Raw genomic sequence first — 17,777 nt, 5'->3', positions numbered from 1 at the left:
GTTTGGAAACTACTTACCGTGTCTGGAGTTTAGCCCGCTTGCTTGAAAGCAGGCTAAACCTGACATTTCAATTTCCTCTGGGAATCTGTGCACTCTTCCTGAGATGGGTTTTATAAGCTCTGGGACCTTCCTCCTGTCCAGGAAAGCACACAAAGCTGCTCAAATGAGGTCCTGCGCTAACCTGACTTGAAAAGGAAGGGAGCAGCAGCACTGACCTTGAAAATTCTGACAGTGAAGTATCTTGATTTTCTGCTTCATTATGTCCAATCTAAGGATTTGCCACCGACAGCACCCGACCGCCCACTCACTTGTCCATGCTTCGCTGCTTCCTGGTGCCACCACTGTAGCTCCGACTTTGGCGAACACACAAACACATACCACCTCTCATATGCCAAGGGGACACAGGGAGGCGTAGGTAGTGACAGTCAGCTATATTCCTCCCCAGGTTAGAAAAAGCAGCCCTCCAGGCAACATGTACTTCAGTGAGAGATGCCTTTTAGGAAGGATGCTCCCTACCCCGAGAGGAAAATTTGTATGGAAACCGAATAAAAATGAGACACCCGTCTCTAAGAAGGAACACCTAAACATTTGTGGAAAATGAGTTAGCTGTATGTCATGATAAAAAAGAAATTAGGCCGGGCGGTGGTGGCACACGCCTTTAATCCCAGCACTCGGGAGGCAGAGGCAGGTGGATCTCTGTGAGTTCGAGGCCAGCCTGGGCTACCAAGTGAGTTCCAGGAAAGGCGCAAAGCTACACAGAGAAACCCTGTCTCGAAAAACCAAAAAAAAAAAAAAAAAAAAAAAAAAAAATTAGATGTATAGTCAAAGCACACACAGCTGTATCTATATCATGCTCCTATTGAAGGAGCAAAATGTACAGATATAGGTAGACAAATCTAGAGGGAAACCTGGGTAGGCTTTCCTATAAAGAGGGAGAAGAACAGGTATAGAAGACACTGTCTATCCTTTCTTCACAGCTGGATTTCTGGCAGCAGCACATGGGGTTATGGAAGACAGAGAAATGCAAACACCTCAGAAGCAGCTTCAGATGGAGAAGGGGTAAGCACAACCCCAAAGTTTCAACCCCCCACCGCACAGCTGCAGCTGAGGATGCCGGTGCCCTTGGGCCAATTAGTGGAAGCCGAGCTCTCGCTGTGGGGCCGACCGTCTGCTCTGCGGGCACTGCCCCGATTCTGCCACTTCCAGCATCATGCTGTTCCCGAGCCTGTGCAGCACACTAGTGTACAAAGAAAGCCATAGATTTCCACATCTGGGCCTCGATTCAGCACATAAGGAAAGAAGCAATATTGGAAAATACCCCACTGCCAAAGAGCATGAATTGCATTTCTGGACTGTGAGTTTCCAAAAGAAAACTGTTTCTCAAACCCATTATTTCAAAATTAAAAAAAAAAAAAAAAAAAAAAAAAGGTATAGGGAGCTGGGCATTCTGCTGTCAATCAGAGGAATGTCTCCTGGATTTTACTGGTGTGTGGCTTCCTTGAATTTCACAGGACTTTACAAAATCCTATGGATTCATTCATAGTCACTATGATTTGTAACAAATTCTGGGAAGTGGGTGGGTCCTACTGAAGAAGGCACCTGCCAAAAGAAGTCAATAACCTGGACACGTTATTGAATATTTGTGACCATGCTCCACAAACTAACAGTTGTGATCACCAAAATTCTCAAAACGAGAGAAAATGGTGCAGTAGATACATTTTGAGTTAAATAATTGAAAAGAAATACATAATTAATAGCCCTGTAGCATATGAAAATTAGGGTGTTAATTTAGAAACTCAAAAATGCTTACCAAATCCCAATTCACTGATGATTTTTTTTTAATTTTCTTGCATAATTCAAATAACTTGTTTAGAAAGCCCTTTGGATTATACCTGTTCTACTCTGGTTTGTCACTGGTTTATAGATGATAGATAGATAGATAGATAGATAGATAGATAGATAGATAGATAGATAGATAGATAGATATAGATAGATAGATATAGATAGATATAGTAAGTAGTATTTGAACTGAAATTTAAGAGACACAGCTATTTTGTTTGGCTTCACTAGTTCACAGCTGTGTCTTGGACAAATACCAGCCTTTCTCTAGCTTAATTTCTTCATCAATAAAATTAAAGAATTTAATCACATAGTCCCTAAGCTACTTTTCAGTTCCAAAAGTATGTGAGTCTCCATTACCATATTGCTCACCAATGTAAAAAAAGAAGTAATTTCTATACTGTTATAAAGAAATAAACCAAAAATCCCCAATAACTGAATTTCTACATGGTATCCTGTAGCTAGACGTTGGGCACCACAATCCTGTCTGGCAGGAGAGGAAGTCTTGGGATTTGAAATGAAGCAACTACCTTTTCTTTATGTGGTGTTCTAGACAAGGCAGCTGTTTCAATCCTTAATCCTTCCAAAGTCACCTTCAGATGTCACTACAGGAACACATGGAAATTATCGCTGTAGGCAATTAGATATAAGCTGTCAAGAAAAGCCCAGCCCAAGAAAGTACCACAGGGTGCAGAGAACGAAAGGTCCAGTTGCTGATACACTGCGGTATTTCTCCATCTTTAGTACACTTAGCCAAATACTTAGCGAGGGAGGAGCTGTTCACAGCATCCTGTTAGTGCGCAGTCCTTACAGTGAGTACCCAAGAGAGAGATGGTATCTCAGTTTTAAACTTAAACAAAGCCAAACCTGAAGAGAACGATCTTAAACATCACACAGCTGGGAAAAGGCAGAGCCAGAGAAAGACTTCAAGAGTCTGTTGACATCCCATCTCTCCTAACAGTTTCCACCTGTCATTAGATGGTCTCTTCATCTAGGCCAGCTTCAAGGATAAAGGCCTTTGACATATGCTCTCATATTTAAATTAGCATCTGATAATTGATATCGTTGGGTCCATTTTATATTTTGGTTGTGAGCCTAGCCTTTTAACAGCTGAGCCATCTCTCCAGCCCCATTGGGTCCATTTTAGAGTTAGAGAAACTGAGACTTGCAGAGGACGTAAGACTTCCCCTTAAAAACCAGTAACAACAAAGCGAGAATCAAAACCAAGTCTCCATGACACTGAAGGCAATTTCTATAACTTGTATCACTGTTCTGTGTCCAAGCACAGGTGCGCACATGCCATGGTGTGAATGTGTCTGTGTGTCTGTGTGTACGTCAGGAGACAACTTTGGGGAGTTGTTTCTTACTCTCCTTCACTGTAAGTTCCAGGGATGGACTCAGGTCATCAGACTCGCATCTAAGTGCCTTTATCCACTGAGCCACTGCACTGTCCCCTGAGGTCCTTTTGATTTCATGTATTGACAAAATAATTCACACTCAAGCTCTACTCCATAACTGCTCATTCACTGTCCATGCAAAACGATTTTATCAATTCCTAAGGCCTTTCTTTCTCTCTCTAAAATTGAGGTCAGCATTTTTACAAGACTTTAAACTGTTTAAGCCATTAAAAAGCATGCCTTGTTCTAATTTTGATTCAAAGGAATCAACAGTGCCACATGAGAAGGAAGAGGAGGGGAAAAAAAAAGAAGACAAGGTGGATTCTAACCCTGAAGGGTGGACCGAAGAAGACGGAGGGAAGGAAGAGATCACAATTGCAATATATTTTCCAGATCGCAGGGTATAACTGAAAGGCTCTAATGTACTTTGCATGGTGGATAAAAATACACCACGGTATATATATATATATATATATATATATATATATATATATATCTCATCATGAAATTTCAGAGAACTAAAGATATTTTGTTACAGCAATGGAAAAAGTATAAAATAAATATACTAATAAAAATATGCTAATTTGAATGATTTTAGGAGTACAGTTGATGACTGGTTCTGTTATCTGTAACCCTGGTGGGTCTTCTATCACCTTTCCCATATTGACTTTCACATACATACACTGTCTCCTCTTCTACCATCTTTCCCATATTGACTTTCACATACATACACTGTCTCCTCACGTTGCCTGGCTATTTTTGTTGAAGACAGGAAATTTTAAGAAGCTATTTAAGAGTTATTTCACCCCCACAGCATCCTGCATGGTGCCATCTTCTCCCAGAGAGGAGTAACTCTGCTTCCAGTGGACAGTCTTCATCCCTCTAGACCTGTGGTTCTCAACCTTCCTAATGCTGCAGCCTTTTAGTACAGTTCCTCCTCTTGTTATGGATGACTCCAACCGTAAATTATTTCTTTGCTGCTTCATAACTGTAATTTTGCTGCTGTTATGAATTGTAAGGTAAATTTCTGCTATGTGTGATAGCTGAAATGTAACCCCCAGGGGTCACACCCCACATGTTGAGAACCACTACTCTAGATTGGCCAGGCTGGGGTTTAGCTCAGTTTTTGAGAGACTAATCCTTTATCTGCTCACTCTTATATCTCAAAGGACACCCCTGCCGGTTCCCAAATCGAAATACGGGGCATTTTACTTGTCTTCTTTCCAGGTTCCTTTCCACTGACCTCTGCTGTATTAAAGATATGTACTGTGCTCTCTCTCTCTCCCAGGGCTGATCAAGATATAAAGGAAAACAGGACAAGAGGAGGAAAGAGGCCCAGGCCCTGCTGCTGTAAAGAAGCAGGGGGCCAGAAAAGCAGTAAATCCTCTGCTTGAGAAATACTTTAAGAACTTTGGCCCTGGACAGGACATCCAGCCATACAGAGACTTGTGGTCAAATGGTCCAGCTCTAGCCTGCTGCTGTAGCAAAGGACGATCCTCAATAATAAGCCCAAAGTACCTCCTTCCCTTAACTAGTTCACCGAGGCCATGGACCATCAAGCCACAAACCAGCTGCTTAGGCATGCCCATGAGTACAGGTAAGAGACAGAGCAGGAGAAGCCAAGGCTGCTGACCCATGGTGGGAAGAAAAGCTGCTGGCAAAGGGGCCGTCCACACCGAGAGACCACCAGTCCTTCAAGCCAGGGTCATTTTGGTCACCACCCTGGTAGAGGACAAGAAGGCTCAGCTTGTGCCGATGACACATAATATAGACTCTATCGAGCTGATGGCTTTCCTGCTTGCCCTGTGTGGCAAGATGGAGGTTCTGACCACATCATCAAGAAGGCCAGACTGAGCGTCTGGTCTGCAGGAAGACATGTACCATCAAGCAGGTTAATGTGGAAGGCAAAGGCTCTCTGGGTAAGCTGTGGGAAGTGATCAGGTCCAAGTACCGTGACAGCTATGATGAGATCTGCCTGCCACTTGAGAGGTAACGTCCTGGGTCCAAAATCTGTGGTTTGCCAAGTTGGAAAAAGCCAAAGCCAAAGAACTCACCATAAACTGGATCAAATGTACACAGCCAAGTTTTCTGCACATCAATGTAATTTTTAAGTCGCCCTTCAAAGGGAAAAAAAAAAATGTGTGTTTGGCTTTTCTCTCTTCCATCTTGGCCTCATGTGTATGGGTGCTCTTGGAGACCAGCAGAGGGTTGGGCACTGGATCCCCTGGAGCTGGGGGGGCAGGTAGCTCGCCACCCAGTGAGTGCTGGGAACTGAGCTCAGGTCCTCTGTAAGAGCAGCAAGCATCCTTAACCACCTCTGTACCATCTCTACAGCCTCTCTGGTTGCTTTGAATGAAAGAGTTGATCTAAAATAGCAATCCAGTTGTGTCAAAAAGAACTCCTCCATTGTTTTCTAAGTGAAATCTGAAATAAAAATGTTTTTGTTTTCCCCCCATGATTCCCCTCATCTCATCACAGGACCACACTCACTTCACAAAGGTAACAGGAAGAGCATATGTGATCAACAGGTTAAAAGCCAAGTTCCAACTTCTCTGAGAGTAGAATATCTTCTAAAAACATCTCTAGAGGGACCTCCCAGCCCATCACCCAGTGTTTAATCTTCAACTCTAATTTTTGTCCACTCTAAAAAAACAACAAACACATTTCCTTTCTCACAGAAAAAGGTCAGAATGTTTCCCCCCTACCCATCTCTCCCCCAAATTTGACAACTATCAATGACCTTAAAGACAGTCTAGCTCGACATCACAAATTCACAAAGTAGGGAAGTAGGGCTGCATCTGCCCGAGTTACTGAAAAGGTTGGGAAACTAGCCCAGTTCTCACAGAGGGCATGTGAAACACATAGTTAAATGAAAATAGAACTTTCCTTAAAGAGATAAGGAACATGGAATACAGCAAGCAATCAGAATAGCTGGGCCTGTAACAGATCCTTAAAGACGAAGAAAAATAAAACCACAATTAGAAAATTTAGCATAATGAAAGATCTAAAGTTACTAAGGAATTGTTATGAGAACACCATCTTAGTTAGATTTTTAAAATTGCCATCAATGTGTGTATATTAAAATAGCTATTGGTAACGTGTAATACATTACTAGCATTTACTTAAAAATACTTTAATATAAGGTAAGAAGGAATGGGTAGGATAGAGATTAAATAAACTGGCTATGAATTAATAGATAGTACCGATACATTGGGATTTAAATCATTCTCTAGTATTAGTTTGTATTTTCTGGGGAAAAAAGGGTAAAAAATGAAACTGGAAATGGGTTATACAAACAGTTCAACTCTGTTGAGGTTTTGTTAAAATTAAAAAAAAAATCACCAAGTTAATGAATCAAAGGGGCTGGCACTCATACACAAGCCATATGTGATGGCGCCTGCTTTTAATTCCAGCACTTGGGAGGCAGAGGTAGATGGATCTCCATGGGTTCAAGGCCAGCCTGATCTACAAAGCAAGTTCCAGGACAGTTAGGGCTACATAGAGAGATCTTGTATGAAAAACCAAAACCGTGTGTGTGTGTGTGTGTGTGTGTGTGTGTGTGTGTGTGTGTGTATATGTGTGTGTGTGTGTGTGTGTGTCTGTGTGTGTGTCTGTGTGTCTGTGTCTGTGTGTGTGTCTGTGTGTATAAATACAGTTGATATACAATACAATATATACATATAGATATATGTATATTTATGTACACACACACACACACAGTCCATCTAATGTCTCTCAATAACAAATCTCAGCCAATGCCCCATGTGCTTTAAATAACTGCTCTCAACTAGGGAAACTAAGAAAATTCAAGGAAGAAGATATAGGTTAACGTAATTCAACCTCCTCTTTACGTATTTTGTTATACAAATGCTAATAATGTTCGCAAACCCTTCTAAATCAGACAGAATTGTTTCAGTTATGCTAATGAAGCACTCGGTGCTCAGTACACCCTCAACATTCCACACCCTGGAGTCTTCCCCACGAACACAGCGCCCAACTGGGGAACATCCTTTGGTATTTCAGAATCTAAAAGCGTGTTGTCAGAGAGGAGGGTAAACAAGTGGGGGCAGGAGCTGAAGGGCAAGATCAAATGAATGTCATCACAGTCTCCTAGTAATTGCTTTTGTACACCTAAATACACCTCTTAAAAACCATAACTGTGGGAGAGGAAGTCCGAATATAAACAGAAGAAAACCTTTAGAAATTGATCCAATCACATACACCATCAGATTTTCCTGTTCAAGCAACAGTGATTTCGTTTTTGGCTGTGACCCAAGTTCTTCCCCAAGTCCCTGCATTTGCTCATTACAGCATCACATGCCCGGCCTGAGGGACCAAGGCCGGCCTGTTGCCTTCTGACATCACTGTGACAGTCTACCGAAGGCAGTGTATTGGTTTAGAATGGAGATGGGCACTTACCTCCAAAGAACACTGTACAGCTTTCCTAAGTCGGGACATTCTGCAGGCCTTCGAAAACAGAATCAGTCTAGTGTAAACACGTGATGCACAAGCCCAAAAGCACACGTGTGTGCACGCTTCTAAATCACAGGAACCAGGAGGTAGAGAGAGCCTCGGTGTTTGGTGCTTACTTAAGGTTGAAGAAAGCCAGAAATTTTATTACAACCACAGTACAACGGGAACTTAAATAATAGCCAATGCTTACTGTGATACGAGGTAGGTACTGCATTGTGACTATACATCCTCACATATGCATTTCATTTTCTTATAACCATCTCATTTAATCCTCAGAATGGCCCTAGGAAATACAGACCAAAAATATTCTCCCTTTATGGGAAGAGCAGTTGAGGCTCAGAGAGATTAAGTCATTCATCCAGGAAACCAGGGTGGCAGGCCACAGGGAATTATTACATAACAGCTGTGATCTTTTTATCCAGGCTGAAACAAATCAATCCTGATTATGAAAGCAGACTATAAGACTATTTGGTTCAAAGGCATTGCTTCACCCACTGGGCATATCCTCTGTATACATCCTGGATGAAATATTACAGATGGCTTATCTGTAATATTGTTGACCCTGGGTTAGTTTCCCCTGATCCTCTGACCACATCCTCACCAGATACTGGCATGGAGCCCTCTAGACACAGCTCACGATTCTTGGCCCTGGACCTTAACGGCTCTACATGTGGGTGAAATAAAAATTCCAACTAGAGTGGCACTCACTGAATGTGATAACCACTATTGCTGCTCAGGATGTGACTATGTAGGGTTAGGGAACATCAGTGAACCTGGAGGTAACATTGACAGAATGCTTGACACCATCTGTAGAGGGAGGTGTGGTATTGGTTGGCCAGACCAAGCCTAGAAGCTCCTGCCTCAAAGAACACCAGTGTACTCCAAGCACATGCATCACCAATGACATCCAGAACCTCCCGGCCACTGGCTACCAGCAATATAAACACTCATCAGACCTTCTGCCTATACAAGAACTGCCACTGGGCACTGGATTCTATTGCTTATATTAACTCTCTAACCCACCAACTGAGGCCCATTTTATATGACCTGCTGTACTGATCAGAGGTCAGAAGAATGGGAAGCCTCGAGTGTGTCCACAGTGACAGTGAGGCAGGGTTAGTACCCACTCACACTAACCACAAAGAACCCACTAGTAACCACTATCCACATCACACACACACACTCTAAAGCTAGATGCTCATGTTAATCTCATGCACAAAGTGAGTATAGACATCCATCAATGTCAAGATGGCATATGCCAATCATGAAGCAACTTTCCCTGGAGCACAGTCCCACTTCCTCAGACACTGTCTGCAGTTCCCCATTATAGTCACCTCCATTTCTAAGGGTGTTTCCACTACTTGGAGATGAACAATCAAGTGGAAACACACCTCTCTGGAAGAGAAACAGGATTAGCAATCAACAATAAACAAGAAATCCATATTCTCCAACAGAAAAGCTCCACAATCAAATAGCTCTTCTTCATGTTTAAAAGAAACACATACTTATGCATCTGTTTATATTATACAAACAAACACAGAGACAGATATGAAATTAAAGAAGCTATTTCACCTAACATTTGATTAGTAAGAATGGATTCAACGTATCCCCCTGTAAACAGCAGGGCCTATAAAGAGCCACTGGACATTTTCTTTTGGCCATGTAAAGATGGCATTAGACTTTCATAAGTCTCATATGTTTTCATCAAAAGATGACAAAAGCCACTTAAGTATGGTCGAGCCCCGTTGGGGTTCATAAAATCCTATCTAAGTGGTTAACGTAAGAAGCTCCTGCAAGGTGGCAGGCAGTCTAACTTCTTGGGAGACCTCTTTTCTGTTCGGGCTCAGAAGTCTCTTCTAGAGGCTCGGGGACTGTGTGTCTCGGCACCCGGTCCTCTATGACTGTTCCTTGGGGGATCTGTCACCCTATATCCCAGCACCTAGCCTGGAGCCAGCATCCAATAGAAGAGCAAAAAGCAGTTTCCTTTGCTAGCATGCCCCAGGCCTTGCATTTGATCCCAGCACCATAGAAGACCAAAGGCTTCCTGTCTGACAAAAGCAAACTTCCTGGTTGCGGAGTTGGGCAGACGGGGTGGAAAATCCTGCCAAGGGGAGCCAGTGAATTCACTGTAACAGCTCCAGCTGGTCCTGTGTCAACTCTCCCAGGGACACACAGAGATGGCAGGGCAGTACAGTGTCAAAACGCTTCCCAGCTCAAAAGCCGACTGTCATAGCTCCCTGTGGCCTTCACCAAGGCATGTCATCCCTCTGAGCCTCTTCCTCAGCAGGGCTGGAGAGATGAGAGGAGCCGTGCCTGCAGAAAGGGACTTCCGGATCTGGAGCACTACAACCATATTCCCCTAAGATGAATCTCGGCCCACACCTCCTTCGGGCACCCCCAACTCTCATCTTTAAAAAGCACAGCCAATCCTCATTACGTGTGGATTCCATATTTATGGATTTACCTATAAACTAAAACATACTTGAAGCCTAAAATCAAGTCTCACAACACTTTTTGTGGCACTGGTGTGTGTGTGCAGAGCAGGGAAAACTGAGTCCCCCAAATTCTCGAATGTTGCCAGACGGAGGTCAAACCAGGGACACTCTGCTTTCTTGGTTTAGCCTCATGCTGTGTGTAAGTGTCCATTGTGCAGCCTTTGGAATGTCACCTTCTCTTTTTTTGTAGTTGTTGCTGTTGATAATGAGGATGATGATGAGGAGGAGGAGGAGGAGGATAATGATGATTTCACACTTTGAAGTGGCCCCATGCACAGCAGTGAAGAGCTGTGTAATGCTCCCAAGTACAAGAGGCGGTGTGCGTCTTCTAGAGAAAGTGTGTGTGTTAGACGTACTTCATTCAGGGATGAGCTGTAGGGCCATCGGTCATGAATTCAGTGAGAATGAATAGCAAAGTATAGTAAATAAGATGTCATTAAGCAAAATACATAAAACAAGGCTGGGTATCGATCAGCTACAAGTATGAGATCAGAAGTCCCCCAGGCTAGGAAGAAATACAAGACTGTACTTCTCTCAATAACATCAGTTCAGTATCTGATAATTATTTGCTACTGCAACTGAGAATCGCCTATGCATCTTCAACTCGGGGTATACAGACTTCCCCATACAGTTGTATAGAATGGTAAATGGCACAGTGGAGTTATACCATGTAAGACCTCTCAACTACATATGACAATGCTGCTCTTGAGATATGGTCTGGCTAAAATGAATACACGCACATGCGTACATGTGTACACACACAGGATGTGTGTGTCCATCATGCAGTGTGTGGGAGTCATGGAAGCCACAGAATGGTATGTGTGTCTTCCTCTATTGAGTTCCTCTTTACTTTCTGAGGTAGAATCTCTTACTGAATCAGAAGCTCACTAATTTGGCTATAATGGCTGACCAGTGAGCTCCCGGGATGCGCCTATCTCCCCTCTCCACCAGGCCAATGCTAAGATTGCAGGTGCATGCCACCGTTCCTGGATTTTCAAGGGTGGTGGGGATCCAAACTCAGGTCCCAGTGTTTGTCTAGCAGGTGCTCTATCCACTGAGCTGCCTCTCCCTCCTCCAGCATACCAAAAATTATAAGCAAACAAACAGTTTTTCTATGGCTCATGACAAAAATTATTTCAGGTGATCTGGGGTCCTGAAACAGGTATATCCTGATGGGTATCTTACATTTTACATAAATACCTTGCATTTTGAAAGAAAGATCCAAAATGGTGCTAAGCTTTCTCCTCAGATCAGTTAGTAACTTGTTAATAATTGTGGATGGCACCCTCATGGGGAAGCCACTGCCAAAAGCAGGCCAGTGCGATAAATAATTCAAACACGCACCTGAAACTCCTCCCTGGGAGATACACTGGAACATTTTGAAAGGGAGAGAACACATGAGCCAGAAAAGAGTAAACCTAAAAGAGAATATAACAGGGAAAAGAAAGAGGCAAGAATAAAAGACAAAAACTGACTATCACAGAAAGAACTTAGGAGATAACCGTCACTTTTAGCAGGCGTCAGCAAGGGACAGTCATGATTTATATTTAAAAAGGCAAAAGGGGGGTGTTGACTTTTGGCTCCTTCTTTTTTAATCATATGGCTTGCTACTGTGTGTCTCCAGTAAGGTCAGGCCAGTCTCCTCTCCAGTGCTAGAATGACTGCACACCACAAACCCCTACTAACACTCAGCTGCCCTTTGAGGTCGCTGAGACTGGAAAGGAGCATTCCCCTATCCTCTGAACCTCATCCACATGGCTTAGCTAAAGGACAGCCATTAAATGATTAACTTTTAAATCTCAGGTTCCACATTTACAAAAAGAAAACACTTACCACATAGGATTGTTTTAAATAAATAAAGGGCCAGGGGGAAGGCTCAACAGGTAAAGGGATGTGCCGTGCAAACCCGATGGTTGTATTCGATCCTCAAGACCCGAGTAAAAACCCGGATGCAGTGGCACCCATCTGGAACCCTAGCACTCTTATGGAAACTGGAGGCAGAGACAGGAAAAATCAGCCAGAAGCTCCTTGGCCAGCTAACCTACAGTCCAAAGTGCAACAACTTTAACAACAGAGACTGCCTCAAAACAAGGTGACAGGAAGGGACCCACCCCAACTCTCAAAAGGCTGTCCTGTGACCATCACATGTGCACTCTGGCATGTGCCATACATGCTCATGAATGTACACACACACACACACACACACACACACACAGTTAATTTTAAAGTCAGTAAAAAATGAAATTAAGACTAACAGAAGTGTATATCAGTGGTGCAGTGTGGCCTTAACACGTATAATGTTCTGAGTTCAATCTCCAGTATCTGCCGCCCCCACCCCAGAAAATTATATGAGGGAGCTGAGAGTGGTAACACACCCCTGCAACCCCACACTTAGGAGGTTGAACTGGAGCATGAACATGAGGCCAGCTGTACATGCCAAGATGGCATCAGGATAAAACATTGAGTGAGATAATGCAGATCAGATACCAACTATCCCATCCAGGATGTTAAAAGTGTTACAATCCGAATCTATACATTACTCCAGAGCACTGGAAGCATATCTCAGAAACACTTTTAGAGTTTGGAGTTATCAACCATGAAAGGAGTGACCTGACAGGAGACAGATTACAGACTCAGTTCTTAGAAGGCACAGTGTTATACCATTGGCGAGAAGGAGGGGTAAGCATTGGGAAACTAAACGTGAGCAAACGGGTAGCAGGGGATAAAAAAAAAAATCAAAAACAAAAAACACTCACTCACTCACTAGTCATTGCCCACCACAAAGAGCTAGGACCAAGAGAAACTAAAAACTCTGAGAGACACAGAAGGAAGCTGTTCCTGAAGCCTCGAGCCCAGGCTGAGCGGAGAGAACATCCATCGTCAAGTTCCTTCACCTACCAAACAGCTTCCCCAAGGCAATGTAGGAATGGCCATGTATCCCTCCTGTGTGAAGGCCATGCAGACCTCCTGTGTGAAGGACATGTAGACCTCCTGTGTGAAGGACATGTAGACCTCCTGTGTGAGGGACATGTAGACCTCCTGGGTGAAGGACATGTAGACCTCCTGGGTGAAGGACATGTAGACCTCCTGTGTGAAGTTCATATAGCCCTCCTGTATGAAGAACCACAGCAGTAGCTTGACATGGAGCTAATGATTATTTCTGAGAAAGGGTTTATAGGAATATTCCACTAATAAAATGACATGTAAAAAAAACTAATAAATGCTTGCATCAGCATGTAATGAGTGCCTTACTCTCCCACCTGCACACTTCCAAATCTCCCAGATCAAATAATGAAAATGTACCCGCAAAGTTGGCCAAGTCATTAAGATAAATAAAAAAATGAAAATAAAAACCAGAGAGCTGAAGGTCTGAAGGCCGGCTGTGGTTATTGTGATTTATCACGTGACCTGCTTAACTTCTTTCTCTCTTTAGAGTGAAATGAAATCCTGGGCCTTCACACAGTCTTCCAGGGCATCCAATCCAATCTGCTCCAAAACATATGAGCTCTGTGCTTTTAAGAACATTAAGCGGCATTGGGGCGGTGTAAGAGTACACAGAACTGAAATACAGCTCTGTGACAGGGAGTTCTGCCTAGTATATTCTGGGTTTGATCCTCAGCAACATTAAAAAAGAAAAAAAAATGAATGGGTAGTCTACAAACGCACAAAGTGAGTCTAAGACTCCTAATTTGACTTCTCCCATTACCGCAGGCCTGACACCTCCTCTGCTCTCTGCCTCTCCGTCTATCTGTTGCTGGCATCTCTCCACAGGACCGACAGACCCTGTGGAATGTTACTTCAATGGCATTCCTGCCGCCAGCGCCATTACCTTCCTCACCCAGGTATCTTGCAAACAGCTCCCACAAGTCACCGTCTGGATCAGCCCAAAATTCCAATCTCTTGGCTGTTGTACAGGACACGACTCGCCTGGCATCTGCTTGAGAGTGACTCCTCGTTCTGGGCCTCTAATCTCCTGGGCCTATTTATTCTCCTCCCTACACCTGCGTGATACACACGGCAAAAGAGAGGGCTGGCTGCCTGTCCAAAGGCGAAAGAAGTGTGAGTTTTCATTGCCTGGATGTTTGTTTGGAAAGGAAGGGTCTCACTCTGGACTGTCCTCAAACTTGAAACCCTTCTGCCTCTACCTCTGATGTTCGAGGATCACAGACATACAGGGAACAAAGTCAGGGAATATCTCCATGGCTCAGGAAGCAGAGAAGCTGTTTGCATGTCCACCTGGAATGATGTGATTGATGCATGCAACTTGGCTGGAGAATCAGAAATCAAGGAGCTACAGAATACAAGGCAGGGGGTAGAACCAGCAGAACCTACTGCTTACCCTGCAGATGAGACTCACCTTCTGTTTCTTGATGGATGTTCTTAGTCTTATTTTTGCATGTCTATGTGTGTGAAGTACATGCTTATGTGCATGCATGCTGACATGTGTGTGGGGGAAGGTGTGGGTGGATGTTTACACATGTGTGTGAGTGTGAAGGCCAGAGGCTGACAAGAAGTGTCTCAGGACTCCCTTGCCTCAGCCTCCTGAGTACTGGCAGTACAGGTGGTCCACCTGCCCAGCTTTTACATGAGATCTAAGGGTCAGAACTATGGTCCTCACACACAGCGAGGGTCTTACCCACTGGGCCATTTTCCAAATCCTTGTTTTTGTTTTAACAAAGTACATACAACGCCACCAGCACACAAAGACTGGCCTCCTTTCATAGACTCTAATTCTCAATTAAAGTAGGAAAGGAATTGTTATTCCAGGCAAGCCAAAAGTTGAGGTCATTCTTGTTCCCTATGACTGCTGCATCCTCATCAGGGACAGGACTGCCTCTGTAGTGGGAGACGAGGTGCCAACTACCAAGTAACCAAGCCAGCCCTCATGGGACTCCAGCCTTCCGGCTGGAATCAAGTATAAAAGAGAGCAAGAGATTCGTTCAACATTTACAGCCCAAGGCTGGCACCACAATGAAATAATGAGGAGCTGTAACAGCCCATTTAGTGGGTTCATTTAGTAAAATAAACTATCCCCATGGAGCTGGTCCCAGGTACCTACTTATCAGCAACCACTTAATTCCATGCTGGCGTGATTACATAGTCTTTGATTTAAAACTCAACTTAATGCTGACAAAATAATTTCAGATTTTCCCACTCAGGTAGGATGCATGCCTCAGTAAGTAATTAACAACTGGCTTCTTTTTTCTCCCTACTCAAGTCTATGCTGTAGCTAGAGTTTTCCTGCCTTGCACACAGTCAGGACAAATCTTTGTCTCCCGCCAGTCCCACAGCCGCTCAGACTTATATGGCTTACAAACTGTATGGCCATGGCAGGCTTCTTGCTAACTGTTCTTATAGCTTAAATTAATCCATTTCTATAAATCTATGCCTTGCCACGTGGCTCGTGGCTTACCGGTACTTTACATCTTCCTTGTCCTGGCAGCGGCTCCAGGCTGTGTGTGTCCTTCTGCTTTCCTATTCTTTTAGTTCTCCTCTCTGTTAGTCCCGCCTATACTTCCTGCCTAGCCACGACCAATCAGGTTTTATTTATTGACCAATCAGAGCAACTTGACATACAGACCATCCCCCAGCACAGCCAAGTGCAGACCATCTCAGACACCTGCACTCAGGCTCGTGGTCCTAATCATCCTCTATGCGGACCTGCTGGGTAAAGCCATGAGGAACCCAAGAACGGGCTCCCACAGGACATACAGAACATCCCACAGAACTATGCCACTATTCATTCACCACGATTCAGCCACCTTGGCACAATGCTCAAAGGTTCTCAGGTTCTTTACAGTGCAGTAGATCTAACACTAACACGTCATTGTCTCCAAGGGGCACAAACTCAGGTATTAGGCATGTTGAGCAGTTTGGGTGGCGGCTGCCTATGCTATGAAGATTCTGTGGAGATATTTTTAACTCAATAGTCCTTTTCTCCCAGCAGATTCCATAATTCCTCTATAATCATGGCATTGTTAATGCACCCCTCACTTGTGATCAAAAGAAGTAATGTAACCCTCAGGTATGGAAGGGAAAAGGAGAGAGAAATAAAGAACTGTTGAGTCTGGGTGAGACAGGGAGCCTCAAGGAAGCTGTGCTGAAAGGAAAAAATATATATCTAACAAGTTCTGCTCATCTTTCTTAGAGAGACGTATTCAAGAAGTCCCCTACAAACCTAGATCACCATATTCAAACCTTATCCTGATATATATAATGTCAGAATCCAAATTCTGATGCCAAAAAGAATTACTCCACTGGAGAGGGAGGTATTTTCACCTAAAGAACAAAGAAAGCATATGAAAATGTAGAAGATTGCAAAATTTTGCTCATTTTAAGAAAAATAAAAATTCTGATACCTGTGTTAATACCTCAAATAAGTCGGAAAATAATCTGAGCTTGAACCTGGATTTGTTTGACTAGTAATACACCAGTCACTAGCAAGCACCCGTTGCTGGATGCTTCCTGAAGATAAGACATGGCTATATCATTTACCTACTTACTGTCTGGCCCGTAGTGCTTCAACATCAAGAAGGAAAGTCACCGAGGCTTGGTACAATTCCCACCATGCAACCTTTTGGCACAGAAAAGTGTAGAAGAAAGCTAAAGTTTGAATCAAAATGGCTCTGGAGTGCTAGGGTGGTAGCTCCGTGGTAGAGTTAGCCTATCATGTGCAAGGCTCCAGGTTCCACACCCCCCCCCCAAAAAGGAAAAAGTTAAAAAGGAAGTGAAAACAAGAGGATGCAAGGAAGAGGAAAGGAGGGAGGGAGAGAGGGAAGGGAGGGGACGGAGAGAGGGAAAGGAAGAAGAAAAGAGGGAGGGAGGAGGAAATAATTAACTAGCTAATTAATTAATTAATTCTGGGAATGGTGGAGTCCAAAAATTTGGACACATCCTGACTTGCCTAGGCTCCATAGACACCATTACCCCCAGCAAATACTCAGTGCTGAGTCTGCTCAGTACCATTAAGGCCACAGGTATAGAGAGACACAAATCCACGTGATAGTTCCTGTACCCCTGGAAGTCAGTCTCAATCCCTTTGCTTTTAGGATCACACTCCCTCCATGTCTCTGAAGCCCTATCCCTTGCGATGATGAGAGCCACCATCATCCAATCTGTTCTCCAGGCTATGGCCAAGATACCAACATCTTTATAAAACTACCATCCGATCGCATCTCTGTCCAGATGAAGCTCCTGGAATTCCTGCTGACTTAACAGGGCCTCCCAGTCTTTCTTGGCCAGCCCAGGATTAGCCATTTAACCTCATCTCCCCTTTGACATGCACTGGGACCATTCTGACACCCTTGCAGCTCCTCCAATACGCCCTCCATTCTTCTCTCCCTGCCACCAAAGCCTCTGTGGTAATTTGAAAGAAAATGGCCCCCCAAAAGAAGTAGCATTATTAGAAGATGTGACCTTGTTGGAGTAGGTGTGGTCTTGTTGGAGGAAGTGTGTCACCATGGAGGCGGGTTTTGAGGTCTCATATATGCTCAAGATATCATCCAACGTCTCAGTTCACTTCCTGTTGCCTGTGCAAGATGTTGCACTCTCGGCTCACTATCCAGCACCGTGT

At 43.8% G+C, this 17,777-nt stretch overlaps 1 protein-coding gene and 1 pseudogene across 1 annotated transcript in view; one reads left to right on the top strand and one right to left on the bottom strand.

Moving 5' to 3' along the window:
- Fras1 (Fraser extracellular matrix complex subunit 1) overlaps positions 1-316 on the bottom strand; it is a 337,326-nt gene extending 337,010 nt beyond the window's left edge. Inside the window, exon 1 of the mRNA XM_037208856.1 lies at positions 309-316. Within this exon, the coding sequence (XP_037064751.1) occupies positions 309-316 (8 nt within the window). The remainder of the gene's footprint in view (positions 1-308) is intronic.
- A 794-nt stretch (positions 317-1,110) lies between these two features.
- Positions 1,111-10,465, top strand: LOC119088611 (annotated as a pseudogene).
- The last annotated feature ends 7,312 nt before the right edge of the window (positions 10,466-17,777 follow it).

The sequence above is a fragment of the Peromyscus leucopus genome, chromosome 10, assembly GCF_004664715.2.
Source record: "Peromyscus leucopus breed LL Stock chromosome 10, UCI_PerLeu_2.1, whole genome shotgun sequence".
In the NCBI taxonomy this organism is placed as follows: domain Eukaryota; kingdom Metazoa; phylum Chordata; class Mammalia; order Rodentia; family Cricetidae; genus Peromyscus; species Peromyscus leucopus.
Note: the sequence above shows the minus strand (reverse complement) of the source record. Positions and strands in the feature narration are given on the sequence as shown.